General features: G+C 42.2%; 2 protein-coding genes across 4 annotated transcripts; one reads left to right on the top strand and one right to left on the bottom strand.

Annotated features, from left to right (window-relative positions):
- The first annotated feature begins 4,701 nt into the window (after nucleotides 1–4,701).
- On the top strand, nucleotides 4,702–21,232 carry pcsk7 (proprotein convertase subtilisin/kexin type 7). Of its 2 annotated transcripts, XM_005942423.3 has the most exons (18): nucleotides 4,718–5,007; nucleotides 5,512–5,600; nucleotides 5,731–6,038; nucleotides 8,827–9,069; nucleotides 9,718–9,852; nucleotides 10,331–10,496; nucleotides 10,604–10,694; nucleotides 10,803–10,857; nucleotides 11,021–11,159; nucleotides 11,268–11,368; nucleotides 14,672–14,839; nucleotides 16,033–16,137; nucleotides 16,231–16,333; nucleotides 18,543–18,699; nucleotides 18,855–18,949; nucleotides 19,052–19,157; nucleotides 19,267–19,384; nucleotides 19,923–21,232. In XM_005942423.3, exons 3-18 carry the CDS (start codon nucleotides 5,790–5,792, stop codon nucleotides 20,178–20,180), a joined length of 2,289 nt encoding a protein of 762 aa, XP_005942485.1. In that variant the 5' UTR covers nucleotides 4,718–5,007; nucleotides 5,512–5,600; nucleotides 5,731–5,789; the 3' UTR covers nucleotides 20,181–21,232. The 2 variants fall into 2 exon arrangements, with proteins under 2 accessions (XP_005942484.1, XP_005942485.1); XM_005942422.3 differs by lacking the exon at nucleotides 5,512–5,600 and having other exon boundaries at nucleotides 4,702–5,007.
- A 494-nt stretch (nucleotides 21,233–21,726) lies between these two features.
- tagln (transgelin) lies at nucleotides 21,727–27,459 on the bottom strand. Of its 2 annotated transcripts, XM_005942420.3 has the most exons (6): nucleotides 27,282–27,416; nucleotides 24,284–24,327; nucleotides 23,300–23,488; nucleotides 22,982–23,153; nucleotides 22,624–22,726; nucleotides 21,727–22,539 (listed from the first exon to the last, which is right to left on the bottom strand). In XM_005942420.3, the coding sequence occupies exons 2-6, from the start codon at nucleotides 24,293–24,295 to the stop codon at nucleotides 22,401–22,403; spliced, it is 615 nt and encodes a 204-aa protein (XP_005942482.1). In that variant the 5' UTR covers nucleotides 24,296–24,327; nucleotides 27,282–27,416; the 3' UTR covers nucleotides 21,727–22,400. The 2 variants fall into 2 exon arrangements, with proteins under 2 accessions (XP_005942482.1, XP_005942483.1); XM_005942421.2 differs by lacking the exon at nucleotides 24,284–24,327 and having other exon boundaries at nucleotides 27,282–27,459.
- Between the last annotated feature and the right edge of the window lie 276 nt (nucleotides 27,460–27,735).

The raw sequence follows: 27,735 nt of genomic DNA on the forward strand, positions 1-27,735 counted from the left end.
ATATATATACATAGGTGTGTGTTATTAAACTCAACTGCAATAGCCTTGCATCATTTGTAATTTAAACTAAGCCCTACATGTTTCTTGGCCTTGATGTGGCCCTCTATTTCTTCCATTGTCTAAAACAAACCGTTATAGCTCAACTTTCTTCTGATTGGCTGCCCCTTGCAATCAGAAGAGGTCGATGGGGCTTCTGTGGTCACAGACAGAGCTGTGTGCAAAGGATATTAGGGAAATCTCCCATTTAACATAATTAAACATAAAAAAACTACCAAACAGTAATCATTTAGTAACTACATAAGCACCTCGTATTACAATGATATCTTCAAACTTAAAAAACGAAACAAAAATGACAGAAACGTTCCTGTTTTTCTCCTAATATCTACAATAAAAAGTACAGAACTTTTTCTGTGCTTTTACACATTCCCTCCTGCAATGTAAGCCCAAAGATATGGGATCAGAACGATGCCACCTTGAAATGAAACCGAAAAAAAAATATTGTAACTGAAATAAATGTACTGAAAACTCTTGTATTGAAACTGAAAAAAATTGATAGTGAAAAACAAATAATTGAAACTGTAATTTGTTTGTTTTCGCTTACAATTTTTTTTTTCCAGTTTCAATCCATTTTTCAGTTTCACTCTGCTGGCACTGTTTTGGTGTCCAGGGGCGCACTGGGGGTCGCCCCTGGTGCTGGACCCCTTGGACCTTTTCAAAGTCTTGAAGGCAAGCTAAGCCTGAAGGAAAAAAGAAGGAACACACACATGTAAAGGAAGCACTCAAAAACTTGCGGCTATCCTAAATGGGCGTTTTTAAAGTCAGCAAAGAGGCACAGAAAAGAAGATCAGACACCAGCGAGGGAGGATAAGAAGGACAGACGCAACAACATTGTCATCCCCTATGTAGCCGGTATATCAGAAAAACTCAGGAGAGTTTTCTCCAAGCATGACATCCCGGTGCATTTCAGACCCAGCAACACGCTCAGACAAAAACTGGTTCACCCGAAAGACAAAACTCCAAAACACAAACTTAACAATGTGGTGTATGCTGTACAGTGCAGCGAGGAATGCCTCAGACCTCTACATTGGAGAGACCAAACAGCCACTTCACAAGCGCATGGCACAACACAGAAGAGCCACCTCCACAGGACAAGACTCAGCAGTCCATCTGCATCTTAAGGATAAAGGACACTCTTTCGAGGATGCCAATGTTCACATTTTGGACAGAGAGGACAGATGGTTTGAAAGAGGAGTGAAAGAAGCCATCTATGTCCACTGTGAGCGACCATCTTTGAACAGAGGCGGGGGTTTACGACACCAACTCTCTGCCATCTATAATCCAGTTTTGAGATCCCTCCCCAGACGCCTTAACGCCCACTCACATCCTGGGCCATCTGACCTCAGGAATTCGCATGATAAGGTGGGGCCAGGTTTCACAATGAAGCTCACCCGAAACTCTGGCTGATTGGGACCCACACCCAGTTTCACACCTTGGCTCAGGCGATTAGAGGATCATCAGGGGTCCTTTTGTCCCTCTGTGGGGGGAAACTCCCACTAGGTTTATATCTGGGACTCTCCACCATTTGACCTTAGAACTGAAGAAGCTTCTCGGATGAGAGGTGAAACGTCTTCAAACAACTTAAAGAAGTCCAGACGCTTTTCTTTGCAAGCTCCTTTGACCATGGTGAGTATATCCTTCTCTCATCCTCCCCCTCTTCTCACGAAGCTTTTCCTTCAACCTCAGCTCTCACCTCCTCAGCAAAGAGAAGCAGAGAAGACATCTGCACTGAAGAAAAGTAAATTGAACAAATCAGTGATCTGTGAATTCATCCTTTTGTCTTTGTCTTTTTGTCTTCAGGTGCTTTACACTTGTCCTCTCCCAGCATTCCAGACGGCGCTAACACAGAGAGATGCTCCACCCAGAAGACAGCCTTACCCCAACCCGATGAGAAGGATGGATGACCAAATGACAAACTGGAGAGTGGTGCTGTGTTCCAACTATGTAAGTTATCACCTCACATTGGCTACAAACTGTCTTGAAGACTAAATCCTTCCAAAAGCTGGTGTAAATCATCGTCCTACAGTACTGTAGGTCTAAGTTTATTTAAAGTTATTGTGTGTATATGTTGAGTTTAAAATAGCATTTTAACAACATGCTCCAGCTACCTTCTATGGAAATGCTGTTTTGTGTTAAAACTACGTCTTTCTTGTGTTATTGCTTTGCAGGGCAGCTGAGAGTGGACAGAGCTGCACAGAGGACCAAAGATCCACTCTCAGCATTTCATACCTGACTGGCCACAGCACCGCCCCTCTTCACCCAGGGTGAAGAGGGTCCTGACCCCGCCTGCACAGAGGGAGTTGTGAACATGCACTTCTGTGTAGGTGGATTTAGGTGCCTCCTCACACACACACAGATGAAGACTGTCACTGGAAGATGTCTCCATTGCATCAGCAGGACAGGACGTAAGCATTTGTATAATATTACAGTTTGTGATGCTTTATACATGTTTTTATTGGTTCATTTCAAACTAGGAGATATAAAATAAACCAGTTTTCATAATAGTTTCTGTCTCTTTAGTTGTTTTCTTAATAAGTTATTTGGAACATCATTGCAACCCGTCAGCTTTTTATTGAGGATTTAGAAAGTTGCTGGTGGCCCGAGTGTGTACAGTGGGGTGTTGTTTTTGTCACATGGTGAAAGTGAACTCGGGGGGAGCAAAAAGAACAACTGCACAATTTGGGGATTCACAGACTTTGGTAATCGTTAAAAAAATGAAGAAAAATTGTTCTGTGTGAACAAGAAGCTCAAATATAAACCTTACTGACACAAATGATCTGCTATCTGTAAGCAGGAAAATGTTTTCATGAGCCTGGGTGAAGCTAATTTGTATGAGTTTAACCTCCTGGTCAAAAACTTTTAGAAGATTAATACGTTCACCCGCTGATTCTTACTTGGCCTGAATGTTTGAATGTTTGCAGTTTCAGGTCCTACTGATCAGTTTTAAGTACTGTAGAAAGTGAGCAGCAATTTAATCGAGTCCTGGGATGAAATGGGACAAAAGGGTAATGTGACAGACACATTAGTTCCCTTCCGTCGTTTAACAACGTGTAAGCACACTGCTTTAACCTGCAATTTACTGCATGTTGTTAGGCTGCATGGTACAACCACAGTCTGCTAACCACCCGTGGTGAGCGAAGGTTTTGAGGTCTTGCTCGAGCTACTGATGAAGCTTTATCAAAGCTTGTTAAGTTTCCCAACCACATTTCATCTCGATGGTCCAAGGCTTACATCTTTAAGTTCACAAATATACTTCTGTAATTAATCAGTAACCAATTTATTACTTTAAGTTACAGTGTGAGGGACATTGATGAACATAAATTAGATTTAACTGGATTATGTGTTTAGGTCAAGAGACACAGACCTTCATCTTCAAGAGGCTCTTCTTAAATGTCTGATTACAATGTTTGTGTTTGTCTGCAGCATCACTGCAGCAGAGAGGGTATAACACTAGGCCACAGTCATGTGGTATTCTGTCCTGCTATTAAGTGAATAAAATACTGAAAAAACATCTAGACACTAAATACAGTCACTGGCCACTTCATTAGTTACACCTTGCCAGTACTGTTTTGGACCTTCTTTCACCTTCGGAAATGCCTTAATTCTTTGTGGCGCAGATTCAACAAAGACCTGCAAACATTCCTCACAGATTTAGTTTCATATTGACATGATAGCATCACACAGTTGCTTCAGATTTGTCGGCTGTGCATCCAAGTTGCAAATCTCCTGATCCACCACATGACAAAGATAATCTGCTGGATTGACATCTGTTATAAGATGAGTATACTGTGGTCATAAAACGATGGGCATGGTCAGCAGCACAGCTCAGGGAGGTTGTACCTCTGGAGAGGCCCCTTCCTACACCTGAAGTTTTTACCAGTGAAAAGAACGGAGGTTTCCTCACAGTGTTTCCTAGTGTTTCATCAACAAAGGAGAATTTATTCCTTAGACTGTGCAAAATTTCTTTCATGGTTATCCTGCTGCAAGGGTGAGCTCTGAGATGGGCCCAAGCCATGCTTGCTCCTCAGCAGTCTTTATTTAACCTGATATGTCAAACCCAATTATTGTGGAAGACTGCTCCGACTCTGGAGAAGGAGTTATGCTTTCTGTTTTTTTTAAATGAGCAGAAATAATACTTGCAATAAATGTAGCCTTTATGCAGCTCTGGAGGCTTGGATTGCTGAATTGGAAACCGAAAAAAAATGGTTTGAAACCGAAAAATGGATTGAAACCGAAAAAAAAATGGATTGAAACTGAAAAAACAGTTTCAATTAATTGTTTTTCACTATCATTTTTTTTTCTGTTTCAATACAAGATTTTCAGTACATTTATTTCAGTTACAATATTTTTTTTAGGTTTCAATATTTTTTCGGTTTCATTTCAAGGTGCCATCGTTCTGACCCCATACAAAGAGTGCTAAGAAGATTTCTTGCATTCAATAGAGCAGCAATTCTTTTATCTTGTACAAAAACAAAAACAGACATGCTGTTGAAATTGCACTTCTTTTTTATATTGAGGGAAAATTGTTAATGATTTCTTACGATAAATCTTCGATTACGATAAATGCTCCAAGTGTTTTGAATAACTTGCTGTTGTTGTTTTAACTGCAGTGCTTTACGCCGTGGCTCTGGGCCAATCAGGAAGCCCACACGACGTTTTGCGCAACGCGTGACGTAGCACCTAGATAGCGACTTCTCGAGCGTTGTACGGAAATGAGATGATTACCTTTGGTTCCCTGAATTTCACAAACGGCAGAGGACTAAACGGGGATTCAGTGGAAAACTAAGCTGAAGGTGTCTGACTACAGATCATTTTCAAACAGCTACTAATTCGTACTACTTTATCTAATAAAAGAATAGCGAGCTTACTCCTTAGCCGCCAGGACAACTAGCTCGCTTACTAAGCTATGATAACAACGAGGCTGGGAACGAAACCCGACTCCCTCTTCAGGTTGTTGACTTTTTTCCTCTTTCTTTTTCTGTTCTTACTACATTATAATTTTATCGAGTGTACGTGGCAGTGTTTTCACAGACACTGTAATTATACAACAAATCTCGGTCAAACGTACAGCTAGCTAGTAATCTAAATAAAAACAAAACAAAAAGAAGTAATCAAAACTAAGAAGTCACGAGAGCGTACTGTTGGGTGACAAGACAGCTAATGCGTATCAAAGAGAAAGAGCCACGATTTAAATAGCCGTAAATGCCTTTTTAAGGCTATCAATATCATAATTCAGATTTTCGATAGGACAGCCATCGGTAATGTCTTCGGCTGTATGTCTGATGTGGTTATAGATGTTACATACGCACATTTGCGCAGACTGGACGTTTTCCTGGTGATTGATTTGTCACGTTATTTGGTTCTGTGAAAAAACCTGAGGCATACATGTAGTACAACCTGTTGTTTGGCTAGAAGAAACCGCCCACAACAGGTATGATTGATGTTGTTTTGCAGGTGTTGGAATGCACTGTGTGTCTCACTGGTGCAAAGGCTTTGATTTAACCACAGGGTTTATCTCACACAGATGGCATCCAGTTAGTAAGGTGCTGTGAATTTGATACATTGCTTCTGAATACAGCATGCAGATGATAAACACCAAGGCGCACTGATTCACAGATTGTCCTCACTAATGACACCTTTTTCTCTCCCTGTCTGACTCTGTCTGATGTTCAGGTCGCTTTTCCAATGAGGAGAACTCGCCTTTTTGGCCCCGTGCATCACCCTTCCTCGCCATGGCAAAGCTCTATCTGCCTACTTTCCTCTTACTGATTTTTCTGTCCTCCTTCGTCCTCCTGCTGCTCATCCTTCTGACCCCTGTCACCCCCTCACTTCCTTTAGCGCCTGCCTCTGATCCCTCACTTTGGCCGTCACCCTCTTGCAGTCCAGGTCAGTCCTGGGCGGTTCGACTGCACATTGGTCTTAATCACAAGGAAGAAGATGGTGAACACGGTGCTGTGCACATGGATTTCATAGCCAACAAGGTAGAGTACTTCATTCATGCTTTTTCAGATTAGACTTAAGAGCTTGTTATTTGCTGTTGATATTGTAACCATAATAGGCCATTTCATACATTTGCATTTGAACTTAACACATTCACATTCATTAGCTTTTCATTTCACCAAACCTTTCAGTTGTTTGTTTTTTGCTCCCTGTTGGTATTCTCTTTTTATCCCATGGTCTCTTATCTATGTAGTGATTTGACAGGGTTCAGGGCTCGCAAAATCGCCTGCCCGATGTCCCGGGGCTAGCGATTTTTCCAGTCGGGCTACCAAAATCTATCTCTGCCCTGCCCGTCGGGCTATTGTAGGAAGGAAAAATATATGTCAATGCTTTTGCATTCTTTCAGGAAATGTAGCTGGGTAATTATGTCATTGGCATCGGTGAGCCACTGTCAATATGTGACATATTGAAATCGCGTTTGAATTTGCGCTTGTTTTTTTGCTTTCACTTTGCAATCGTGCGAACTGTGTATAGAGAGCGACAGCACTGATCTGTGAGTGATGATAATTTGCGCACCAATTCCTCTGACATCGTCTTATTAATCGTTAGCTTACTATGCAAACATGACAAGTGAAATCTCCAGCAGCTTAAACATGTGAGAGGTTGATCGCGCAGAGAATCGCTGAGCTTATGTGAGTGGTGTGTAAAAGCAGCAGGATATATATTTTAGTTCTGCTGAGCCAAATAAGACAGGTCAGGGTGAAGAAGTGACAGCCAAAGAAAAGCTTACCACAAAACGGAGAAGTTATGACAAATCAGACTATAAGGCAAAAAGAAAGTGCAGCTTTATGGTTTCATGGACAAAAGAATTTCTGTGGCTGCAATATGACGAGCTATAATAACCAGGGCTGCACATAAGTGGTCCGCAGGTGCGCATTCGCTGTCAAAAAAAAAAAAAAAAACGCGCACAAGATATGAAGTTGCAACGCGTGTTTGCATACATAAGATTTTCTGGAGGAGGACAGACATTTGTTTAGAACTCTTAAAGATGTCGAAGAAGCTCCTTTAAGCAATTACTTTGGTGTTCCTCCACCTCCAAAGAAATGTCAGAAGGAGTCCGAACCACAAAAGAAGCGCGTATTCTCGGAAAAGTGGTTGCAGGAGGTGAGCTGGCTTCAAACAAATGATGAACGCACAGAGATGTGGTGCGGAATGTGCCGTGAAAATCCCACTCTAGCGGACAAAAACATGCTTTTTATATGGACGCAAACGCGCGTTGCAACTTCTTATCTGGTGCGCGTCTTTTATTTTGACAGCGAATGCGCACATGCGGACCACTTATGTGCACCCGTGTAAATAACATAATGTTCTGCCGGGTGTGTTGTTGGTTTTCTCTCGATTTCTGAGTCGACAAGCGCCTTTGTTACTGGGACCAGTCATTTTAAGAAAGGCCCCCATTAGAACCCATGAGAAATGCAAGAAATGCATTATTGCTCAGTCTGCAATATCTTTCCCAGAACAAACACCAATTGCAAATAACATACTAAAAATAAACCTGAAAAATCTGTTTAGAACAGCGTACTATGTTGCAAAGAGTGAACTACCACTGGCAAAATTTAGCAGTCTTTGCAAACTTCAAAAAGCAAATGGCCTAGATCTTGGTTCCACTTGTCTCTTACCCGTGACTTCAGTGGAAATTTCAAATTCAGGATCTGACACAGACTGATTCATGTCCTACACAGTTCTTACAAGTTCATAGAAATTTCTGTTCAATTAGAACCAAGTATTTGAGTTGATGATTGTAATTTTTATACAATGTTGTAATTTGTTTTTCAACAATTTTTTGATTAATGTTTTGTTTCCTTTACAATATTATACTTTAATGTATAATATTGTAAAAGAAACAAAACAGGAAACAAAACATCAATCAAAAAATTGCTCTCTTTTTTTATTCGGGCTACTTACATTTATTTTGGGCTACCAAAAACTGAAGAGTCCCTGCCCGAAGGGCTACCAGGGATTTTGAAATTTTGAGAGTCCTGGGGTTTGTTTTACAGGTTTGCTGTAAAAATGCTTTAGGACCAAACAGTTCTGTGAAGCATTCTCACTACGATACTTCCCACAGAACTGCATACTGTTAGATCTTTTACGTTTTCCTTTTCTTCTGTTTTTTCCATTCACACAACTGATTGCATTTCTGAGCAACATATCCAACAGCCAGCCAGCTGTTGGCATAACAACAACTAAGCTACAAACACAAGAATGAGTTGGAGGACGCTGTGATTTGGAACATGTGTTTACTGAGTGTCAGGAGTTTCATGATAATGCTGTAGTTGAAAATTAGAGATGTGATTTTGTTCACTTTTAAGATGCATAACATAACATTACAAGTGACTCATTACTTACATGTTAAGTACCGTATACGGAGAGCTGCTAATCTTACACCGAGGCTTCCTGCAGTTCCTGGTGCTGCTCCTGATTACCTCCAAAACCCCACTAACCAATCACACCTACCCACATTAAGAGCACATGCCAGCCTGTTGGAGTTATATTCCAGTAAATCATACCAATAGTGATTCGCTTTCATGATCTTCTCATGGTATGTCATTTAGCACCTGCCAACTTTGACAGTTCCTTCAGTCTGGACACACACACACACACACACACACACACACACACACACACACAATCCAAATGTTATAAGATCTATAAAAAGGTTTCTCTGGACCAGCAGTGCCTTACATTAGTCTTACATGAAGGTGGCCACGTTTAGATGCATTGTCCTATTTTAATTTTTTCAGTCGTCATCTGTGTTCTCTCTTGTCACAGGTAGCGGAGCAGGCTGGGCTGCACAACCATGGCCAGATAGGACACCTGGAAGGCCACTACTTACTGTGCTCTACAAAGCCCAGTGCTGGGTCTGTAGGACGCATCAAGAGACAAGCTCTCCGGCCTGAGGATGTTTTAGCAGGACACCCTCATGTTATGTGGTACTCTCAGGAGAGAGTGCTCAGCCGCTCAAAGAGATCGATGGCCTTCAATGACCCCAACTACCCCAAACAGTGGCACCTGGTGAGGATGCATATGACTGACTGACTGTCTTTATGATGAAATGTGGCATCAACATTTTTAACTAATTCAGAGGCTGACAATCAATTCATATCTTAATTAAAAAGCACTTTTAGCTCTAAATTCTATTTTAACAACTCAATCAGAATGGAATTTAAGCCAGGCAATTTAAGTGTGAATCAATGTAACAATCCGTGTGCGACATGACATTTGGTGTTATTTTTAACGGTTATGCCAAATACTACGGAGCAATATCAGACAGCTTACCAAGGAGAGAGAAGGAAAGTAAAATGTTGCCTAAAGTGAGAATGAGGTGCAAAGTGAAAAGCTAAATACTGCCTCTCAGTTGATTGTAACCTTTGAGCTTGCGCCTCTTTTATAGTTTCCTGATTTATAAGCTTATTACTTTGTTTTTCACAGCTGTCCAATATGTGGGTACAAAAACACAAAACAGCCATAGTGGATTTCAAAGCTCTGATTGGCTTCACAGAAATGCTTGTTGTACAATAAGACCCATACTGCCAGATACACCACTTCACCTTTTCTCCTTCTGTTCTCTTGTTTTGATTTTTGTTCTCGTTTTGATTTACCTTGACATTTCTATTTCCACCTCTTCCTCTCATCCTTTTTTTACTCTGCCTGTTTTTGCAGCACAATGACGTCAGTAAGGGCATGGACATCAACGTGACAGGAGTGTGGGAGCGTAACATTACCGGCCAGGGAGTCACAGTGGTGGTTGTTGATGACGGGGTGGAGCACACCCACCAAGATATTCAGCCAAATTATGTAAGTCAAAACTGTCTAAGCAATTTTTTGATTTATTCCTATTGCTTAACAATGGGAACTGGCATGGATTTATTTGTTTTGTAGGGAATCCAGTGTTGAATCACTGTAATCGATACTTTTTTTTTAGTCAATTCTGCCAGTGGGCTTTTGTATTATAGTTTAGCAACTGCAGGCCAGACAAGAATCATCTTGCTGTGGAGGAACTACTGTGGCAGATTTAACTTTAAACAGCATGTTGTAGATCAGAGGAAAGTTATAAAGTAGAGAGAATGTCGCTGTCAGCAGAAGGGAAGCAGTTTTTTGGTTTTTTTTTACAGTGTAGACAGACTTACAGTCCGCACTAGTAGAAAGGTGATCACACAGTGAAGAGAACATCAAAGTGAATTGGATAATAAGAAGTTCTAGTTGTAATAGTTTTCTTGATTGTCTTATTAACGATTCTAGTAATGTTTAAAAACTGATTTTATGTCCTCCTTAGAGTCCAGAAGGCAGCTACGACCTTAACTCAAATGACCCAGACCCCATGCCTCACCCTGACATTCACAGCGACAACCACCACGGTACTCGGTGCGCTGGGGAGATTGCAGCTGTTTCCAACAACAGCTTCTGCGCAGTGGGAGTGGCCTATGGCAGCAAAGTAGCAGGTACAGACCAGAAAATGTTGATTTTTTTTTTTTCCGTTGTTAAAATCTGAAGATGACAGAGTTAATTCTGAATTTATCTCATTTGTGACTTGTTGCTTGCTTCTAAGGTATTAGAGTGCTCGATGGCCCGCTGACAGACAGCCTGGAGGCTATAGCCTTTAACAAACACTACCAAGTTAATGACATCTACAGCTGCAGGTCCGACTGTGTTTCCTGTGTAATTAAGCGGTGTTTTAATATGCTGTAATATCATATTAATGAAGGTTCTCATGTTCTTGCTGATGTTGCTCGTTGTGTGTTTTTTAGTTGGGGTCCAGATGATGATGGGCATACTGTGGATGGACCTCATCCTCTGGGCAAGGTGGGATCATCTATTCACAGAACTCTTTGTCCAGCAGAGGGCAGTAAAACACAAAAGCTCAGCAGCTTGGACATGTAGAAGACCACTGCAGATTTTCACTTCATGTTTTTGTTATTTTTTTTGTTTTTATGCTAATGACTTGTTTGTTGTCCCTGTTCCACAGGCAGCTCTGCAGCACGGGGTGATTGCAGGCAGACGAGGATTCGGGAGCATCTTTATAGTTGCCAGCGGTAACGGTGGTCAGTACAACGACAACTGCAACTACGACGGGTACGCCAACTCGATCTACACCATTACAATCGGTAAGAACCGGACATTCTTAGGCGTGCCTGTGCCCGCCCTGTTTCTGCAGGTTTATTTGTGCAGTATGTGTGGCGCATGCAAGTAGTTTCTGTGTTTGTTTGATGCAGGAGCGGTCGACGAGAAAGGCAAGATGCCATTCTATGCTGAGGAGTGCGCATCTATGCTGGCCGTCACTTTCAGCAGTGGGAGGGGCTCTTTGAGGAGCATTGTAAGTCTCATCAAACAAAGACAACTAAAAGAATTAAGTGCATGAATAGCGAGTCAACTTAGTTTAGCTTCATTTAGCTGGGTTAATAGTGGCCATGACAGTGGTTTGACACCTTACATGTTTGGTGAAATTCAGACTAGAGGTGTGTGCGTTCTGAACTAGACAAACAGCTTTAAATCATGTGCATCATGTGTAAAGTAAGCAACTAGACAGAGATTGACTCAAAGGTGAGTCTTGGTATTCTTCCAAGTGGATGTTAGCACAGTTTGTAGATAACTACAGCATTGCGTGATGCTAAATGTAGCAGAAATTTAAAAGTTTAACTAATTTTTGAACTGCAGTCTTTAAAGAAATTTGTGGAGGCAGGCTGTTCTGTATCTCCACTCAAGCTGAAATAACTTGTTACATGATTACAAGTATAATAAAAAAGTTCCCAAAAATTGTTACTCTCTCCAAAGCCTTCTTTCCACTAGCACAGACTTGGCTTTGCTTGACTCTGTTTTTCCATTAGGTGGTAGTAGCAGGAGGCCAGGGTTCCAACTGTTTGCGTTGCATGCAAATGATGTTACGGGACTTCTGTGCTGCTGTGCGGCACCAATGACCACACCCACATTGAGGTGGTGCTAAATTTTAATCAAAAATCACCAAAACAGAGTAAAGTCGAGCCAAGCCGCGTAGGTGGCACTGGAAAGGAGACATAAAGTTGAGTTGTGTCTAGGTGAGCTGTCAGCCTCTTGGCCAGCACACACGTGTGAGTGAACAGATGATCGCCAATATAGAAAATCTATATAAAATTTTCAAAAGGGTCGTCTGTTTCTTGCTCTACATGTTTAAAAATTGTTGTGCCGCGTATATTTAACCTTACTGATTAAGCCTGAAGATACCAAACTCCAAGACATGACATGCAGACCAGTGTGTTTGAGTTCTCTACTGGAAAGGTCTAAAACTGTAGTGATGGGGACAGCTGTTTGAAAGAGCAGCTCCACATCAAGAGCAACAGGGAGTGTTTTCATCTGAAAACCATGACTAATGTTGACAGGGGTAAGAGCCCATTGAAGCCGCTGACTTGTATTTGCTGTTGTTTGCGCATCACCACGGTAACGCAGTTTGGAGCGGCGGATGTCATCGCCTGAGGGAGAAGAGCTTAGCCAGGAGTGGGCTGTGTGATCCACTGCTGACCACAGTATGGTCACAGGCCAAATGCTGTCCAGACGCTGCCTGTTAGTTCAATAGTCTCCAGAAACTTTTACCAAGAACAGCTGCTGTCACCAGCGCGCTGAGTTGGGATTTATTATTGAGTTTATAACATCTGGACAGTCATGAGAAAAAAAAGTAGTGATATCTTAGAAATTACTTCTAAGCTGTTGGCAGTTTTTGCATCTTGTACTAATGGAGGATTGAAAATATTTTAAGGGCTTCAACTCTCATAAAAATAATGTAAGTCCCAAATAATAGCTGTGACTAATTAAAACATGATGCTCAGTGTTGGAGATGAAGAAATTCAGTTGTTTGAAATAAATACACCATGACTATTTCTAAAAGACATGTGGGCCTTATAAAACCTCGTATATGAGTTAAAAAAGAGCCTCTAATGCTTTGAACAATGGTGACCACGGTTTGGCAGCATATTGTGTTTCTCATGTGTCCATCACATACTGACTTTTACATCAGTGTATCTGGTAGATAGCAGCAGTTGTACTGGCAGCATTTGATTGACTGAATGATTACACTTTGCTACCTTCGCTAGGTGTCACCACAAATAGCAGTTATATTTTGTTGTAGAACGGCGCTTCATTATTCATTACTGGACAACTACAAGGGGCTGCAGTCTGCGTGGCCTTGCCAACAGCTCTAATACCTGTAGTGGATGTTGTAAATAAGGAGGTTGAAAGTTAGAACAAATGATTGGATGCGTAACTATTAGACTCAGGCAATGCATTACCCACTTAAATAGGTGGCGCAAGGATGGCTTCCTTCAAGGAATGATAGTAAGAGACTGGTTGATTATTTTCCTCAAGCACAACTTTCTAGGGGCAAACAGTTCTTTGTTAATGTTGGCTGTGTCATCTTTGATCAGTGGGACTAAACCCAAAATACTCATGAACAGTTTACTGGTTACTTTGTTTTCTGTTCACTGTTGTTATGTTGCACAGCTCGCTGAGCTTAGCACTCTGTTGGATTTGCGTGTTTAAGGTTTAGTTTGTTCTTGTTTTCATCAGCTGAGAAATATTAGTTGCTGTTCATGCTTTTATCTCATCTTTGGACTATTGTAATTTACTCTTCGTCTGCCTCAGTAAAACCTCCTTGGACCATCTATATCTTCCACAGATTGCTGCTGGTAAGCTTACCAGATCCCCCAACGTTGCTCATCTCACACAGCTGCTGATCTCAATGCACTCACTCCCTATTAAATTTAGAATTCAATGCAAAGTTCACCTTTAGCACCTAAATATATCAGTGAACCTTTGCAGCTATGTGTCACCAGTAGGACTCTCAGATGTTCTGATCAGGGTTTGTGTCCAGCCATAAAAATTCCTCATTTAAAAAGCTAACTGGGCCTTAGTATTTTATTTTGTCTTATCGTCTGTTTCGTTTTTAATTGTCTGTGTTTGATATGAACCACATTGTGATTTTCATCTTAAAAGGTGCTATATAAATGAAACGTTCTTAATAAATTACTTATTGTGGATCAGGAGACACTGCACATTGGTGGCATTTTAACACAGTGCAACAGCACAGAAGACCAAAATACGTCATCTTCTTACTAGCTAAACAGAGAGTGTATTGAAAATCATACTGCAATACCACCCACATCCAATCATAATTGCCTTTTTAAAAACATTTTTGAGACCCAGTACATGTACTGCACTGCGCTGTATTTGATGTCCATGAGCAAACAGCAAAAGATCAACAGCTATTCCCAGCTGTTGATCTTTTGCTGTTTGCTCAAGGAGGTGTCTGGATTGTCTGTGTCTGTGTATACACATTTTAATGTATTCCTCCCTGTGGTTTTGTTCGTTTAAAAAAAGTAAAATAAATGAGGTTAATCTTAATGTGGCTCTTAAATTCTTCTCTGGGTGTTGCCAGTGTCAAATTGTACTCCAATAACTGCACATACAGAGGGCTGAACTCTGGTTACCTTCGTTCAAATGGGTCAAGATGGCTTTTAAAAAGGGTTTGAGGGTTTGATAACAGTTTATATTCAGACTCCTGACAGTTTTTACTGCCGTGACACTGTTTATACTGTGCACAGTTTCTCCAAACGATCCTTCCAACACTCAGCCCATCTGTGTGGTTCTTCAGGTGACTTCAGACTGGTCCATGCAGGGGGGCACAGGTTGTACCGAGGGCCACACCGGTACATCTGCTGCAGCACCCCTGGCAGCAGGAATGGTGGCACTCATGCTGCAGGTCCGGCCCTGCCTCACCTGGAGGGATATCCAGCACATCATCACCTTCACTGCCACCAAGGTAAGCCTGATGAAATTCAGAAACTTGGTTATTACAGTACACACACACACACACACACACACACACACACACACACACACACACACACACACTGTGCTCAGGTAAACTTCTCTCTTAGGGGAGAATCTTTGTTTGGATATTGAATTTATGGCATTAATCTTTCATGCCTTCTTCTCTGTGCTCTTGGGTTGAAAATGTATATCCGCGTTTGAAGCCTCTTTCTACTAACATTTTCATTATTTGGTGTAATGTAATTGTCGAGTATCTTTTTGAGTAAAGCCCTTGTGTGTTCTGTTGTTCAGCCAATCAGGTCACAATACCAGCTGTTCACAGAATGATTCAAAATGACATGTCAAAACCTGAAAGGTGAAAATGGGATGCAAAGTAAACTAAATGTAGGCTCTGACACAATTTAGCTCACAGTTCGAACAGTGTTTTGAAATCTTCCCTTAATCTTTTTTTCAGCAGTGTTTTGCTTCAGTGGATAAAACTCAAGAGTTATTGGCTTATAAAAATTTGTGAGTCTTCATTGCTGACATATAGAGTGCAGTAAAAACAGACAAGCGGGAGAAAGTGGTGATTTCAGTAACATGCAGCTACGGCCCAGCCAACCAGGAATCAAAGAGAGAACTCGGCTGATTAGTCCCTGTGTTAAGTCTTGTGACTGTTGAGCTCCACAAATTGTCACCATATCCTGAGCAATCTCAGGATATGGTGACAATTTTTTTTTTATTTAAATTTTTTTCGTAGACTTGGAAAGTCCTGCTAATTTTTCTGCACTTCCGATATCGTCAGCGTGTGATGTTGAATGCATTTTGATACATATGAAGCCTCATCTACCCCCATTATTGCTAGTTACTCTTCCAGTAATCATAAATAGTAAAGCAATGTTTCGAGTGTTATGAAGGCCAGATAAAGAATCAGCTTTTATATGGATGTGTAAGCCCTGTCCAAACTTACTGCTGCTATATTTACATAGTTACAGGCAGCAGCCAGTTTATATGAGACTCAGAGAGCCAGCCTTTGTCCAGGGGTAACAAAATTTGCCTAAGAGGAAAGCTGGCTCATTAACGTGCCAGATCTGATGTATCTCATTTCCCAATACTCCTGGAAGTGGTCTCTGTTGTTTATTTTGTCATTTCTGTTGCTCAATAAGAGCATAAACTCGATCTTGGCTGTGTTTGTTTTGACAGTGCGACAGTAGTGCCGACTGGAAGGTGAACGGAGCAGGATTTCATCACAGCCACCAGCACGGCTTTGGTCTGCTCAACGCGTGGAGGCTCGTCAATGCCGCCAAGGTTCACACATACGCACGTAGAGACACAGCCACTGCTTTCAATAAAGATGTCCACTCCAGGTTAGGCTGAAGATGTCTCTGGTTTCTGTTTCAGGTGTGGGAGTCAGTGCCATTCCTCTTGTCCTATCAGAGCTCTGTAATAAAGGAGGAAACCCCCATTGTGATCTATCCCGATGAGCTCGTCCTTACCTGGGAAGGTAACCCTGCCTCAGTGTCTACTCTTCTCTCTCAGCTCTGTACTGGACATTTACTTGTCAAGTTTACACACTGCACTCATGTAGCTAACTCCCTCTGCCCCTCCCTCTCTGCCTGCCTGCTCCTCAGACAGGCTGCTTGTCCATATTTGGTAATGTTCTCTTTGTTTGTGAGTTCTCTTGGCGAAATTTTTTTTCCAGATTTCTTTGCAGGTTTTTTTTTCCATTTTCTTCAATTTTTTTCTGATATAACTACTTTAACATTTCTCACTATTCATTTTGTTCCTTCATCACTTCTTACCGCTCTGAATCTCTCACATTCAGCTATCTGTGTATGTAATCTCTCCCTTGTACAGTTTTTTTCGCATATGGTGACCTCATTCTAGCAGAAACATTTCCTTCTCCCTCATCTCCTCCTCTCCTCCCTCGATCTGTATCTTCCCTCTTTTATGGGCTTGTTGATTTCAGGAATACAGCCAGATGTGTGTGCGTCTGTGTGTGTGCGCACAAAGAGCTGCTGTTAAAGAGGTGCTGTACTCCACATTTTCTCCTTGAAGCGTCGTTTCAGTCAGTATTGGTTGGGGCTCTTTTTTTCTTCACCACTGACGCTGTTCAGACCTGCCCGTCACACTACTCGGGGTTTGTTGTGGTAGTTTCTATGTGTTTTGGCTGACTCACTAACACGCCCCCTTTAGCTTTTCAAAATTTCTTCTTCCCATGTGAACATTTTCTCCACTTGTAAGCGCACGCTGCAACTTGCTCTGACCTGTTCATGGCCAGTCACATCATGTTTCATCAGCCCAGGTCAGGGCGAGTGGGTGACGTTAGTTTACAGACAACTTGAGTTTGACTTTTCTGAGGGAGAGAGGATGTGTGGGAGCTCGCAGTCTCATGTTCCTGTGAAGAATAGAGGTTTTAGGTTGCTGCGAGGTGAAGGAACGCCAGTGAGTTAGTTGTAAAAGAGAAACACGATGGTAAAAGCTCACAGCTGCTGCGTCATCACATTCTAACCCAGAGCAGTCATTTAGCAGAGTTGGTTTGTGTGGTATACTCAAACCTGTCATCTCAGACAAAAGTTGGGATTGAAAAAAAAAGTTTCAACAATCTTACATCATTTTTATAGCTCTACACTGAATTTATTTAGCTTGGCCTAAAGCTCATGACCAGCCCAATGACAAAGATATAAAAAAACCATCATCTGCTTATTTAGAAAAGCATGCAGTCTTTTATCCCAGGATACATCTTCATCTTCATGTGTCTTCCCTTCTTGAGCTATGAGCACAGGTCAGCAGCGTGCTGTCTGGAGTTTATTACGCACTCACCCCCGCACCCTGTTTATTGAATGCATATCAGGTTTCCTTAAAATTTCCAGTGAAAACCACTGCCAGACCAGTGCATTCATGGAAAATCTTCCAAAATCTGAAGTTGATTTGAACTCTGAGCTGTCAGAGCTTCTAGCATTTAAAACCTTTCTCCAAGCTTCTTCTTTGTCCTTTATTTCATTTCCCCTCTACAGTTGCTTTCTTTTCCTTCTTACTTTCCTCTTCTCCATGTGTCTCCTTGTCCTTGCTGCCCCTCCCTTTTTCTCTACATCTGTCCCATGCCTCTCCATCTTACCGTCCACACCTCTGTTTACACGTCTCCTCCTCTCTCCTTGGGCCCTCTGCGTCCTTCCCTGCCCCGAGGATGTGTTCAGCCCTACATGGTCAGATAGAGCCATGGCCCATTAGCACTCAGAGCCCAGGAAATACCAAGAAATTACCAGACACTCGCACTGGGAGGGCAAGAGGTGGTCAGGAAGACTCACTGATAACAGTTTCACGTTTGAGGGAAGATTGAAATTATAGAGTGGTTTTTATTGATTTGCTCTGTTTTAAAGTCTCTCCAGATTAGGACTGATTTCATTCATTAGCTAAACTCTAATTGTTTTTAAAGGAAATGTTATTTGCTTTGTCATAACAGCAGCAAAGAAGTTTTACTGAAATAAAGTTTTGTAAATAATAGGACGAGTAGAAAATTGAATTCTTATCACCGCGGTATTGTGAAGCAGCACTTAAAATGAAGCTAGTGAGCCCTGAAATAGAAACTTAAACATGCATTCAGAATGATTTCAAGCATATTCACATACTCTTCATTGTTTACCAGGTTAGAATAAAGGGTCAAACTGTCAAACATACAAACAGTGTGAGCCGCTCTGTCTCCTCTCCATCAGTCTCTGCTGCCGACCTGAGACAATCTGGAATGGAGACCCTGGAGCATGTGGCCGTGACCGTGACAGTCATCCATCCTTGCCGTGGCAACGTGGAGTTCGTGTTGATCTGCCCCAGCGGTATGACATCAGTCATCGGGGCTCGCCGTGCCATCGACAGGTAGTTTCTGTCTTTGAGCTTTGTAAAACAACACTTTACGGAAAATGGTAATTGTAAAACGTACTCACGTTTAAGGTTTCTAATGTATCTCAAGATTGCACTGAAAATTGTTTGTGCTGCAGTCTAATGTAGCTGTGTGTGTTTTGTGCTCATAGAGATAATGCAGGCTACCAGGACTGGACTTTCTCCACTGTGCGCTGCTGGGGAGAGAGAGCCCAGGGCCTCTACACCCTCAAGATCTCTGACCACAGTGAGTTTCTGCCCTGCTTACAGCTAGACTTGTTTGGGTTTTTAATTTTTTTTTATTTGTTTGACTCTTCATCATGACCTCCTCACTCCACTTTTTCTGTAGAAGATGAATCTTCTGTCCAGTGTGCCGCTGTGGGAGTGCTGAAGGAGAGGAAGTTGACTCTGTATGGTTCATCTATGATGTTCAGCGAGGTCAAGGAAAGACAGAGGCAAGAACCGATACACAGTCGGCATAACACTTGCGCAGATGTTTGGAGTGAACATGTGATTTTTAGGAAGATGTTCTGTGAGTTTGATGGGCTGTGCATCGATTGACAGGCTGGTGGAGGAGGCAATGACTGGGAAGTATCTGCACAGCAACTTCTCTCTGCCCTGCCCTCCAGGCCTGGACCTGCCTCCAGAAATCACCAAGCCCTTCACGTCCAACAACCTCAAGGTAAACAGCGTGGCGTTTACGTTGCACACTCAGACAAGCCGCGTCATGGTTACCATGCTGTTGCCCACTGTGTGCTTCAGTCTTTTGAGTTCTTTGCGGACTGTGTTCATTTTCTCCCTGGGGAGGTGATGTGTGTTTGTTGTTGTTTTTAACATGTTTCTTGTACAACTTTCATGGTTTTAACCATCAATCAGGGAAGTGTTTATCATAAAGTCTCCAGTGATTAAATATATCCTCAGGCCTTCATCTTTCTTATTTAGTTAAGATGTGCGTAACTTAACTTAGCAGTAGGATGGTGGACATGTGAAAGGGTAACTAAAATCTGTGAGCCCCTGGACAAAAGGGTATAAAACAAATCGAGTATTGATTAATTAACCCTTCAGCTAACCTTTACGTGTGTGTGCTCCTTCTCCTTTTCCATTCTTTATCAGCTCCCTTCCTTTGCACTTTACCAGCACATTCAGCCATCACTGATTGACTCTTCCTGTGGTGATTTACATTCCTTGTTTCTATAACCTGTGTCCTCCTCCTCTTCCAGTTCATGCTGTTGCTTGGCTGTTTTGCTCTCTTCTGGTCCCTCTACTACACATTGGAGGTTATGATGGCCCACGTAGACTTCAGGGTCCTTCTCTGCTTGCCCAGGAGACAGGGTGGTCACAGGAGGGGGCGACAAGGGAAAGAAGTGGAGGAGGCACTGATTGGGGATGAGGAGCAGGACTCAGGGGTGGAGTTGCAGGCTGTGCTGGACTCTGATGTCAAAGAGCCGCTTGCCAGTGGGGAATGGCTGGCAACATAGCACTGAGCCAGATTAAGGGCTAAAACCATCACACTGTTAGTCCTTATAGGACCTCTCAGGCTTACACCTTCATTTTGCCACTCGCCAACTTAGCCTTCCACACTCAGCTTCCAGCAGTGGTGTTGGAGGGTCAAACCAGTGCACTCTCGTCCTTCTTTGCATTCCCCTTAAGAGTGGCCTTCAGTGTGTTTGTGCTGCACGCAAAGGTGTGTGGCTTGTGCACATCCCCTTAATAAAGGTGATCACATTTTTTTTCTGCGATCTCTTTAGACATGGAAGAAAAATTTGGTACGAAGGTTAAAATTCCTGTAAAGTAAGTTAATGCACAGGTCTGGTATGACCATCAGATGGACTTAACAGGGTTCCTGGTTTAATTACATGTGTGAAAGTGTTCATTTGCTCATATGTTTAAAATGTAACCTCAAAGAAGAGCTTGATAGGATACAATACACCTGTGGAAGGAAGAACTGAGATGTGCACTTAAAAAAAAACAAAAAAAAAAACGTGTGTGTGTGTGTGTGTGTGTTGTGTGTGTGTGTGTGTGGTGTGTGTGTGTTGTGTTGTGTGTGTGTGTCGTGTGTGTGTGTGTGTGTGTGTGTGTGTGAGAGAGAGAGATATGCAAGGTCTTCCATGGAAAAAGTGACCTATGGTAAAATGTGAGGCTTCAAGTGGGTACTGTATTTCAATAAAAAGATTGATTTGAGGGAATTCCTTTATGCATTTATTTTTTTAAGCCTGGTGTTGTTTTCTGTGGCTTATCAATCTACTACTGAGAATTTACAAATAAAAGAAAAATACAAACTTGAAATGGGATTTTTGCATTGTGGGATTTGCAAATCAATTTTTTAATAAAGTATAATATATAGACAATGTGTGCCTGCTGTACAGATGTACTATGCTGATGGTGTTTTTACAGTGCTTTTTTTTTTTTTAAAGACTATTAAAGAAGTATAATTTTTTTAATGTAAACAGTGTTTGGAGTGATATTGAAAACCATTACTGTGCAAGTCACAGGCAAGTTCAGTGATAATAAACAATGCTTGATTAAGTTCTCTCTTTGACTGATTTTTGTAGTTTTAAAACCAAGTTCACACAAGCACACACCTCCAGTAAGTCACCTGTATAAATTAATCTGGCATGGTAAATGTATGTGTTGAGTGGTTTTACACATTTTTTTTTAAATCGAATAAGTTATTTGAATTGAGTAACTGACTACATTTCAAGGTAATCTGAAACAATCCTGGGTATGGTTACAGAGGTTTTTAAAGTCTATTATGGTAACAGTTGCAACATTAACTTGCACTAACTGGCACTGAACACAAACAACAGCATGGATACAAAATAAAGCAAAAACAAAGAAAAATTAACCAATGGGAATGTCAAATCTCAGAACTGCCAGAAGACGACTGTTTTCCCGTAAAATAAGACTTTCCCATTTTTGAATTCTTTTATGTCGACGCTTACACGCCTACAGATAAAAATGTGATAAGTGTTCCCCGTTGCCATGTACCCTTAAAGAGCTGGAAACACAAAGTCAATTCAGAGATGCATTTCAAAGTCATTATTTAATAAGACAATGTACAAAATATGAGCGCTGATACAGCAGGCGCAGCCATGTGGGACGTGTACTTGACACGGTAGCAGTAAAAATGAGGAGCATTGGTGCAACATGGTTGTGCTTGTAAATTTGAGAAGAACGCTTTACGGCATGTAAACGAATTCGTATTTCTGTCAGAACCCATCAAAATTCAGGGAGGCAGATGCAACACGAGTTCCTTATCGAAGGAAAGACCGGATCAACTTTTGGTATGTGAAAGGTTTTTGTTTGGTTTAACAAGACACTTTTTGGTCATTTTTCATGGCTACAATTGCAGCTTAAGACTACAAACATTCAGTTGTTACTGGTCCGAAGACAAAGCATAGTTGAACCCTGCATTGATCACCAGTGCGAGCATGTAAATAAGGGCTCTGTGACAGTTATTAAGTTTAAGGAGGACCAAAGGGTGTAAGAGATCGTAAAAAGCACCAGAGGTTTTGGTTAAAAGAGGGGCTAAAGAGGTTTGGGGTACTGATGCAAGTGCTGCTCGCTGCAGACAACAGGTTTAGCTCCATCTCTCTGAAGTTGGAGTTAGGATGGTGGCATGGCTGGACCTGGAGATGGAGTTGGACCAAGCCAGCGGCTCTGCAGTGAGCGCCCTTTCCACTGGCGGCTCAGTGACTTTACAGGATCTGTCGAGGTCTTCCGTAGCTCATGCCCTCCTGACTGGCTCCCTTATTGGAGCCCATCTGTAAGCCAATCACATTTTTGCCAGCCTTCATCTGCTCATCGCTGAAGTCTCGCTTGTTCTCCTGTGCCTTCCTGCAATGCAACATTGAAAATTGTCACAAAAAGGTGCCGGAGTCATTGTGTTAACAGGGCTCTGTTTAATTTTAGAGGACTCACTTGAAGAACCAGTTGGGGTCTCCCTTGTATGTGCCTTCATCCTTGGTAACGGCCAAGCTTCCCAAAGCTGACAGGGTCCTCTGCACCGCTGCCAAGTCCTTACCTGTCCCAACACACCATATTAACAACAGCACCAGTCAAAATATCAAATATCAATCTCTGAAAACTAAAACCAATATGTGGAAACAACTAAAACCTGCCGTTCCTCTAATGACCACCTCCTCTAATGGCAACACTCTGAAAATAACACGTGGTGGCCACATTCATTAACAAAAAAACACCTATGGTTGCACCATACAATCCAAGTGCCTAAACCCTCCACTATTAAACAATCCTGAGAGCATGAAACCTGTCTGACCTTCCCAAAGGTCCACAGTCTGGAACATGTCGGTCTTCGTGACGCCGTATTTCTCGGCAGCGTTGAGAAACTGGGAGATCTGTTCCATCTGCTTGAAGGCCATGGGCGAGCTCTGAATCTTCTTCACAGGCTTCTCGCCGGCAAACAGACTGTTAATGAGCTCGCTCAAGACCTGGAGAGAAAAAAATGAAACCAAAAAGGAGAGTAGAAAAGGGAAGGCAGTTAAAGGGAAGAAGAAAGGAAGGAGAAGCACAAATAAAAGATCTTTATCTTAAAGCAATTTCTATTAGAAAACATCCGGGCCGCTTGTGCACTCACACATCCGTCCTTGAGCCAAGCCTGGAAGCCCTGTTTGCCGGGCTCTGGCTTCCCCACACCAGAGCTACACTGACGGCTGATCCACTCCACCAGGATCTGCTCCAGCTCTGGGTCGTACTTGCTGTCGATCTTGTCCTGGACCTGCCGACTCAGGCCGTAGGATGGACCTTTGTTAGCCATGCCGGCACCCTGGGGCAGGCGAGAGAAGTGAAGTGAAGGATGGAAATGAACGAGAAATACATGCCTTCAAAGAAAAAGGGCTAATGTAGTTATGATCCCTTGATGTCACGTAATGATGGGGATTTCAGTCTCTCTGATCTTAGTCTTACCTGTGATCTCTTTTTATCAAATATTGTCACTTCTATCCTTGTCCTGCATATACGTTTATACCTATTCCATTCATAGTTGCTTTTAGCAGCTCACATGTTTGCACTGCAGTATCATTTAGATTGAGTCTAAAGCATATGCAGAAACATGCATAGTTGTGCAAAGAATTTAAATAAAGCCACATTTACTCGGGAACACGCATACACCTCCTCCTGACTATATGCTGTAATCATGATACACCAGTACAAACATTAACACCATGCATGTCAGAAGCGTGTATAGAAGCGTAAATGCTCAGCATTCAGTACAATTATAAACCTTCCCAGGAGCACCAGCAGTAACAGTGCTGCGTCTCCCAGTGCAAACCATTCAGCCCCGTCAGGATGGACGGTGTGCAGAGGGAGCTCGCTATCAGCCAGCTGATTTTTGCATATGTTCCTCTGTAATGCCAGCACACACACACACACACACTCTTTCTTCCTCCCTCTCTCTTTTTTTTGGCTTTTGCTTTGCACCAACGCACAAACACACATACAGCCAGCACTTGTTTTTTTGTTTTTTTTCCATTTTATGCTTCTGTATTGCCTTTGGGCCAACAGCCAATGAGTGCAAATGAGTGCAAAAACTCATATCAAAGTGCTGTCTGCACCATCCAACCTTTGTTGCCATCTTGATGTCAGGTCACGTCAACTTCCCTGTTCCTGGAGAGGTTTAAAGTCGAAACATTGAAAAGGTTAAACTTCTCCTCTGGCTGGAGTAGCGACTCGTTTCTGGCACAGGGTGAGGAATGCTGTTGTTCTGTTTTTACACAATGCACAAGTTTTTCTGATTGGATTCTTTCCACTGTAGCAGAGGCCTGTAGGGGTCACTGACAGAAGATAAAGTTGGGACTTTTTTTCTTAAAACGTTCCTTTCTTTCACATTCCTCCTATTTTCATTTATTCTTTCTCACTCAATGATTTGTGAGGCATGGAAACCTGTGATGGAAACAACGTGCAAACACAATACTGGCACATTCCCACTTTGGAATATTCAACCTACTTTTAGCTCCATGTTTTTGTTTTTTCAGTTTTAATTTCACCCGTCTCCTACTCGTTGCTGGACATGCAGCTGATGAGTGAGCCAGTGTAGCTGTGTTTATGTAAATTACAGATTATAGGCTGTACTTTATGGATTTTTACATTACATTTCAATGTAATTACTTATTTAGTTTAGTTTGGTAAAGGGATAAAAGAAATGTGGATTTTTTTGGTGTCGTGGATATGATAAATAAAACCATTGTACGAGTACATATCCCCCATGTCTGCGTATTAGAGGCTGAATGCCAAAGAAGTGAATGGCTCCCAGCCCAGAACGTCCAGAGCTCATTACCTCCAGCCCAGTTTCATATTCTCTGCATACTCTGTGGTGCTTTTCCAGACCACAGGAAACCAAACACACATGCTGGGGAGCACGCTCACTTACTTACAACCACAACTTCAGATATTATATCTCTTCCTCACACACACACACTCATACCTCTCATTATTCCGCCTGACATTTGCCATTATATAATTATTATTTCAAAGCAATGTGTCTCTGGTATAATTTCAATCTGTCCTTTTTTTTTTTTTTCCTTTTTAAACACTGGCCCTCCTGAAACACTCTGTGGGCTTTGACCACGAATCCTTCACGCTACACTTTTTTTTTTTTTTTTTTTAAACAGGAAAAGTAATAGACGGCATCTTTACCACACTGTGCACTCAGTGCCTTCTCCCACCACGAAGAGGAGAAAGTGTGCACTGCATAACAACCAAACAAAGCTTATATAATCTTTTTTTTGGAGGTTAAGTAAATCCATTAAGGCCTAGTCTCTATAACTGGTATTTATGTGCGTCCAGGGGCCTGATGTTGTGTTTGGGACCCGGCCCAGGTCCAATAAATATCTGCTAAACAAGCTTCTGTGCTGTCTGGCTGCTTCTGCTTAATTCTGCTGCATGGGGAGCTTTTCATTTATAGCGACTTCTAATGCTTTGTACTGTAGAAAGAAAAGGATGGAGATTTTTGTGTAAGAGCAATATGGCAGTATGAACATTTAAAAAAAAAAAAAAAAAAATCCCCAAAGATGGCCAAAACCACAGATTTGAAGTAAAGGCGAGCCTCAAATACCTCTTCTCAAAACTCCCAAAGAGCTCTATCCCACAGTCATGACTTCATCACCTCAGTCCATTCATCTCTCCCTCTCCTGTGTTTTCCCCCGTCTGTTTCTCTATCACCATGGCAAATGTGCCTAATGCCAGAACAGGAAACCAGTTTGAGGGCTGTGGCAACTGCGGCAGCCCGAGGGGACGTGGCATCGGACAGCCTCGCCTCCTCTACAGTTAACCAGCTAACCGCCATCTAATGATTTGTATGAATAAGCTGTGGGGTGCTTGTGGAAGCGGCGCACGCTCTATCCTTTTGTTTCTCAGCTTTTTAGAGAGTCAGGATTTGGCGTAAATCTGCTGAACTTTGGGCCATTGTCAGCTGAGTCATCTGGCTGAAGGATGCCATCCCAGCTTGGTGATGTGCTGGTTTTATTTTATTTTTCCAGTTTATTCCAGGGGCACAGAAAAGTTTACTCCGACCTGCCACTTTCTGAAAGCCCTTTGCAGTTCTGATCATTCTGACAAACTTTACAACAGTTGTACATGTGAGCTGATGTACTTCTAGTGACTGTGTCATGTGAGCACTGCTATCCGGCTCATAGCAACTATGCACTCTTACAAAGACGTGATCAGTCCCTGGCTTCTATAAACCTCTGCTGTGTTTATGTACTGCTGCTGGATTGGCAGCGCAGATAGTGTTATCTCCTCCTGTTGCTGCTGTTCAGAAACTCAGCTACCCACTGGTACTCCTTCCCCTCCTCCTTCCCACTGCTACTGCTGGCTGGCTTTACTGGAATCACTGGGTGTGCTGCCATCTTTGATGATTTGCTCATTATCTTCTCTCCAAACGTTGCTCCACATCAGGCAGCAGCTTCATAATGTATTCATAAAGACAGATGGAAACTTTGGACAGCTCTGTATCCTCATTATATAAGTGGCTGTAACTGTCTGCTCTGTAACTCATTACGCCTCAGAAGCTCATGTATGGCAGTGGATCATTTGCTTGTACAAATAAAACTATGCAGATGTGGAGATATATGAATTGCTGTCTGGCTTTTATGTCCTTTCAGTTTAAGGAAAAAAATATATCAGCCCTCAAATAAGATATGCACCGCATTGCAGTTAAACGGTGAGTTTATTTGCACAAAGTTTTAAGGTATGTATATAAAACGGTACAACCAGGCTTCCTGTACAGCAGTTTTTAATCAGAGAATGAAGATTATAAGCAGCTGTACTCAATCACGTGCAGATATTTGCAAACTTTTATTCAGTCAAATGCGCAAAAATCTTTAGTAAACCCGATAGTCTCTGCATACGTCGTAAACCATTGGTGCATATGGATGTTTGAGCTCCCATCTGCCCCCGGATTTTGCATGCAAACAGCCCCTTTGACCTCCGAAGGATGAAATTAGTCATATTCTGTATGTATTCCTTTTGATATGAATTTAACACCCCGCATCTGACCATCATCAACCAGACAACCATCACTTCCAGGAGTTTTACAAGGGAAAAAAGACAAGCATACTCACTGTGTGAAGCAATAGGTGAGTTCTCCGCTGGTGAAGGCGTGAGTGTGGATGCTTGACTGAGTGTTTATGCTTGGCAAGGGACCTCCCTCTCAAAAATGCCGGCTTAAAAGGAGCAGATGAGGCCAGATGACTTCACTCCTCTACTGAGAGAGGGCGGAGGAAGGAGGGAGCAACGAAAGCCAAGAATGAGGGCGAATGAGAGGGAAAAAAAGGAAACTTCATCCTTAAAAGGGCATGGCCTTTCAGCAGCTCCCTCTCCCTCTGCCTGTTGCGTCTCTTCCTCTCACGTCTAGTCAGAACGCCCAGCCTTATTTGGGTACGGCTGTTCCACGCAGAGAGGAGAGAGACGGCAGCATTGGTTTGGTCGGCGAGAATTCCCCAAATAGTTTCGCCGCATTGCTCTTCGTTCAAAGTGGCATCAAGAAAAAAAAAGTGACAGCAAGATGGCGGAGGG

The sequence above is a fragment of the Haplochromis burtoni genome, unplaced genomic scaffold, assembly GCF_018398535.1.
Source record: "Haplochromis burtoni strain Fernald_Lab_line unplaced genomic scaffold, NCSU_Asbu1 Contig_284, whole genome shotgun sequence".
In the NCBI taxonomy this organism is placed as follows: domain Eukaryota; kingdom Metazoa; phylum Chordata; class Actinopteri; order Cichliformes; family Cichlidae; genus Haplochromis; species Haplochromis burtoni.

Excerpts from the sequence above, each read along its gene's own strand:
- tagln (XM_005942420.3), bottom strand. Across the intron at positions 23,154-23,299 it reads CTTGGCTCAAGGACGGATGT|GTCTTGAGCGAGCTCATTAA; the intron begins GTGAGTGCACAA and ends TTTTCTCTCCAG. Across the intron at positions 22,727-22,981 it reads GACTGTGGACCTTTGGGAAG|GTAAGGACTTGGCAGCGGTG; the intron begins GTCAGACAGGTT and ends GTGTTGGGACAG.
- pcsk7 (XM_005942422.3), top strand. The coding sequence starts at position 5,790 with ATGGCAAAGCTCTATCTGCCTACTTTCCTCTTACTGATTTTTCTGTCC. Across the intron at positions 9,853-10,330 it reads AAGATATTCAGCCAAATTAT|AGTCCAGAAGGCAGCTACGA; the intron begins GTAAGTCAAAAC and ends TGTCCTCCTTAG. Across the intron at positions 19,158-19,266 it reads GAGGTCAAGGAAAGACAGAG|GCTGGTGGAGGAGGCAATGA; the intron begins GCAAGAACCGAT and ends ATCGATTGACAG.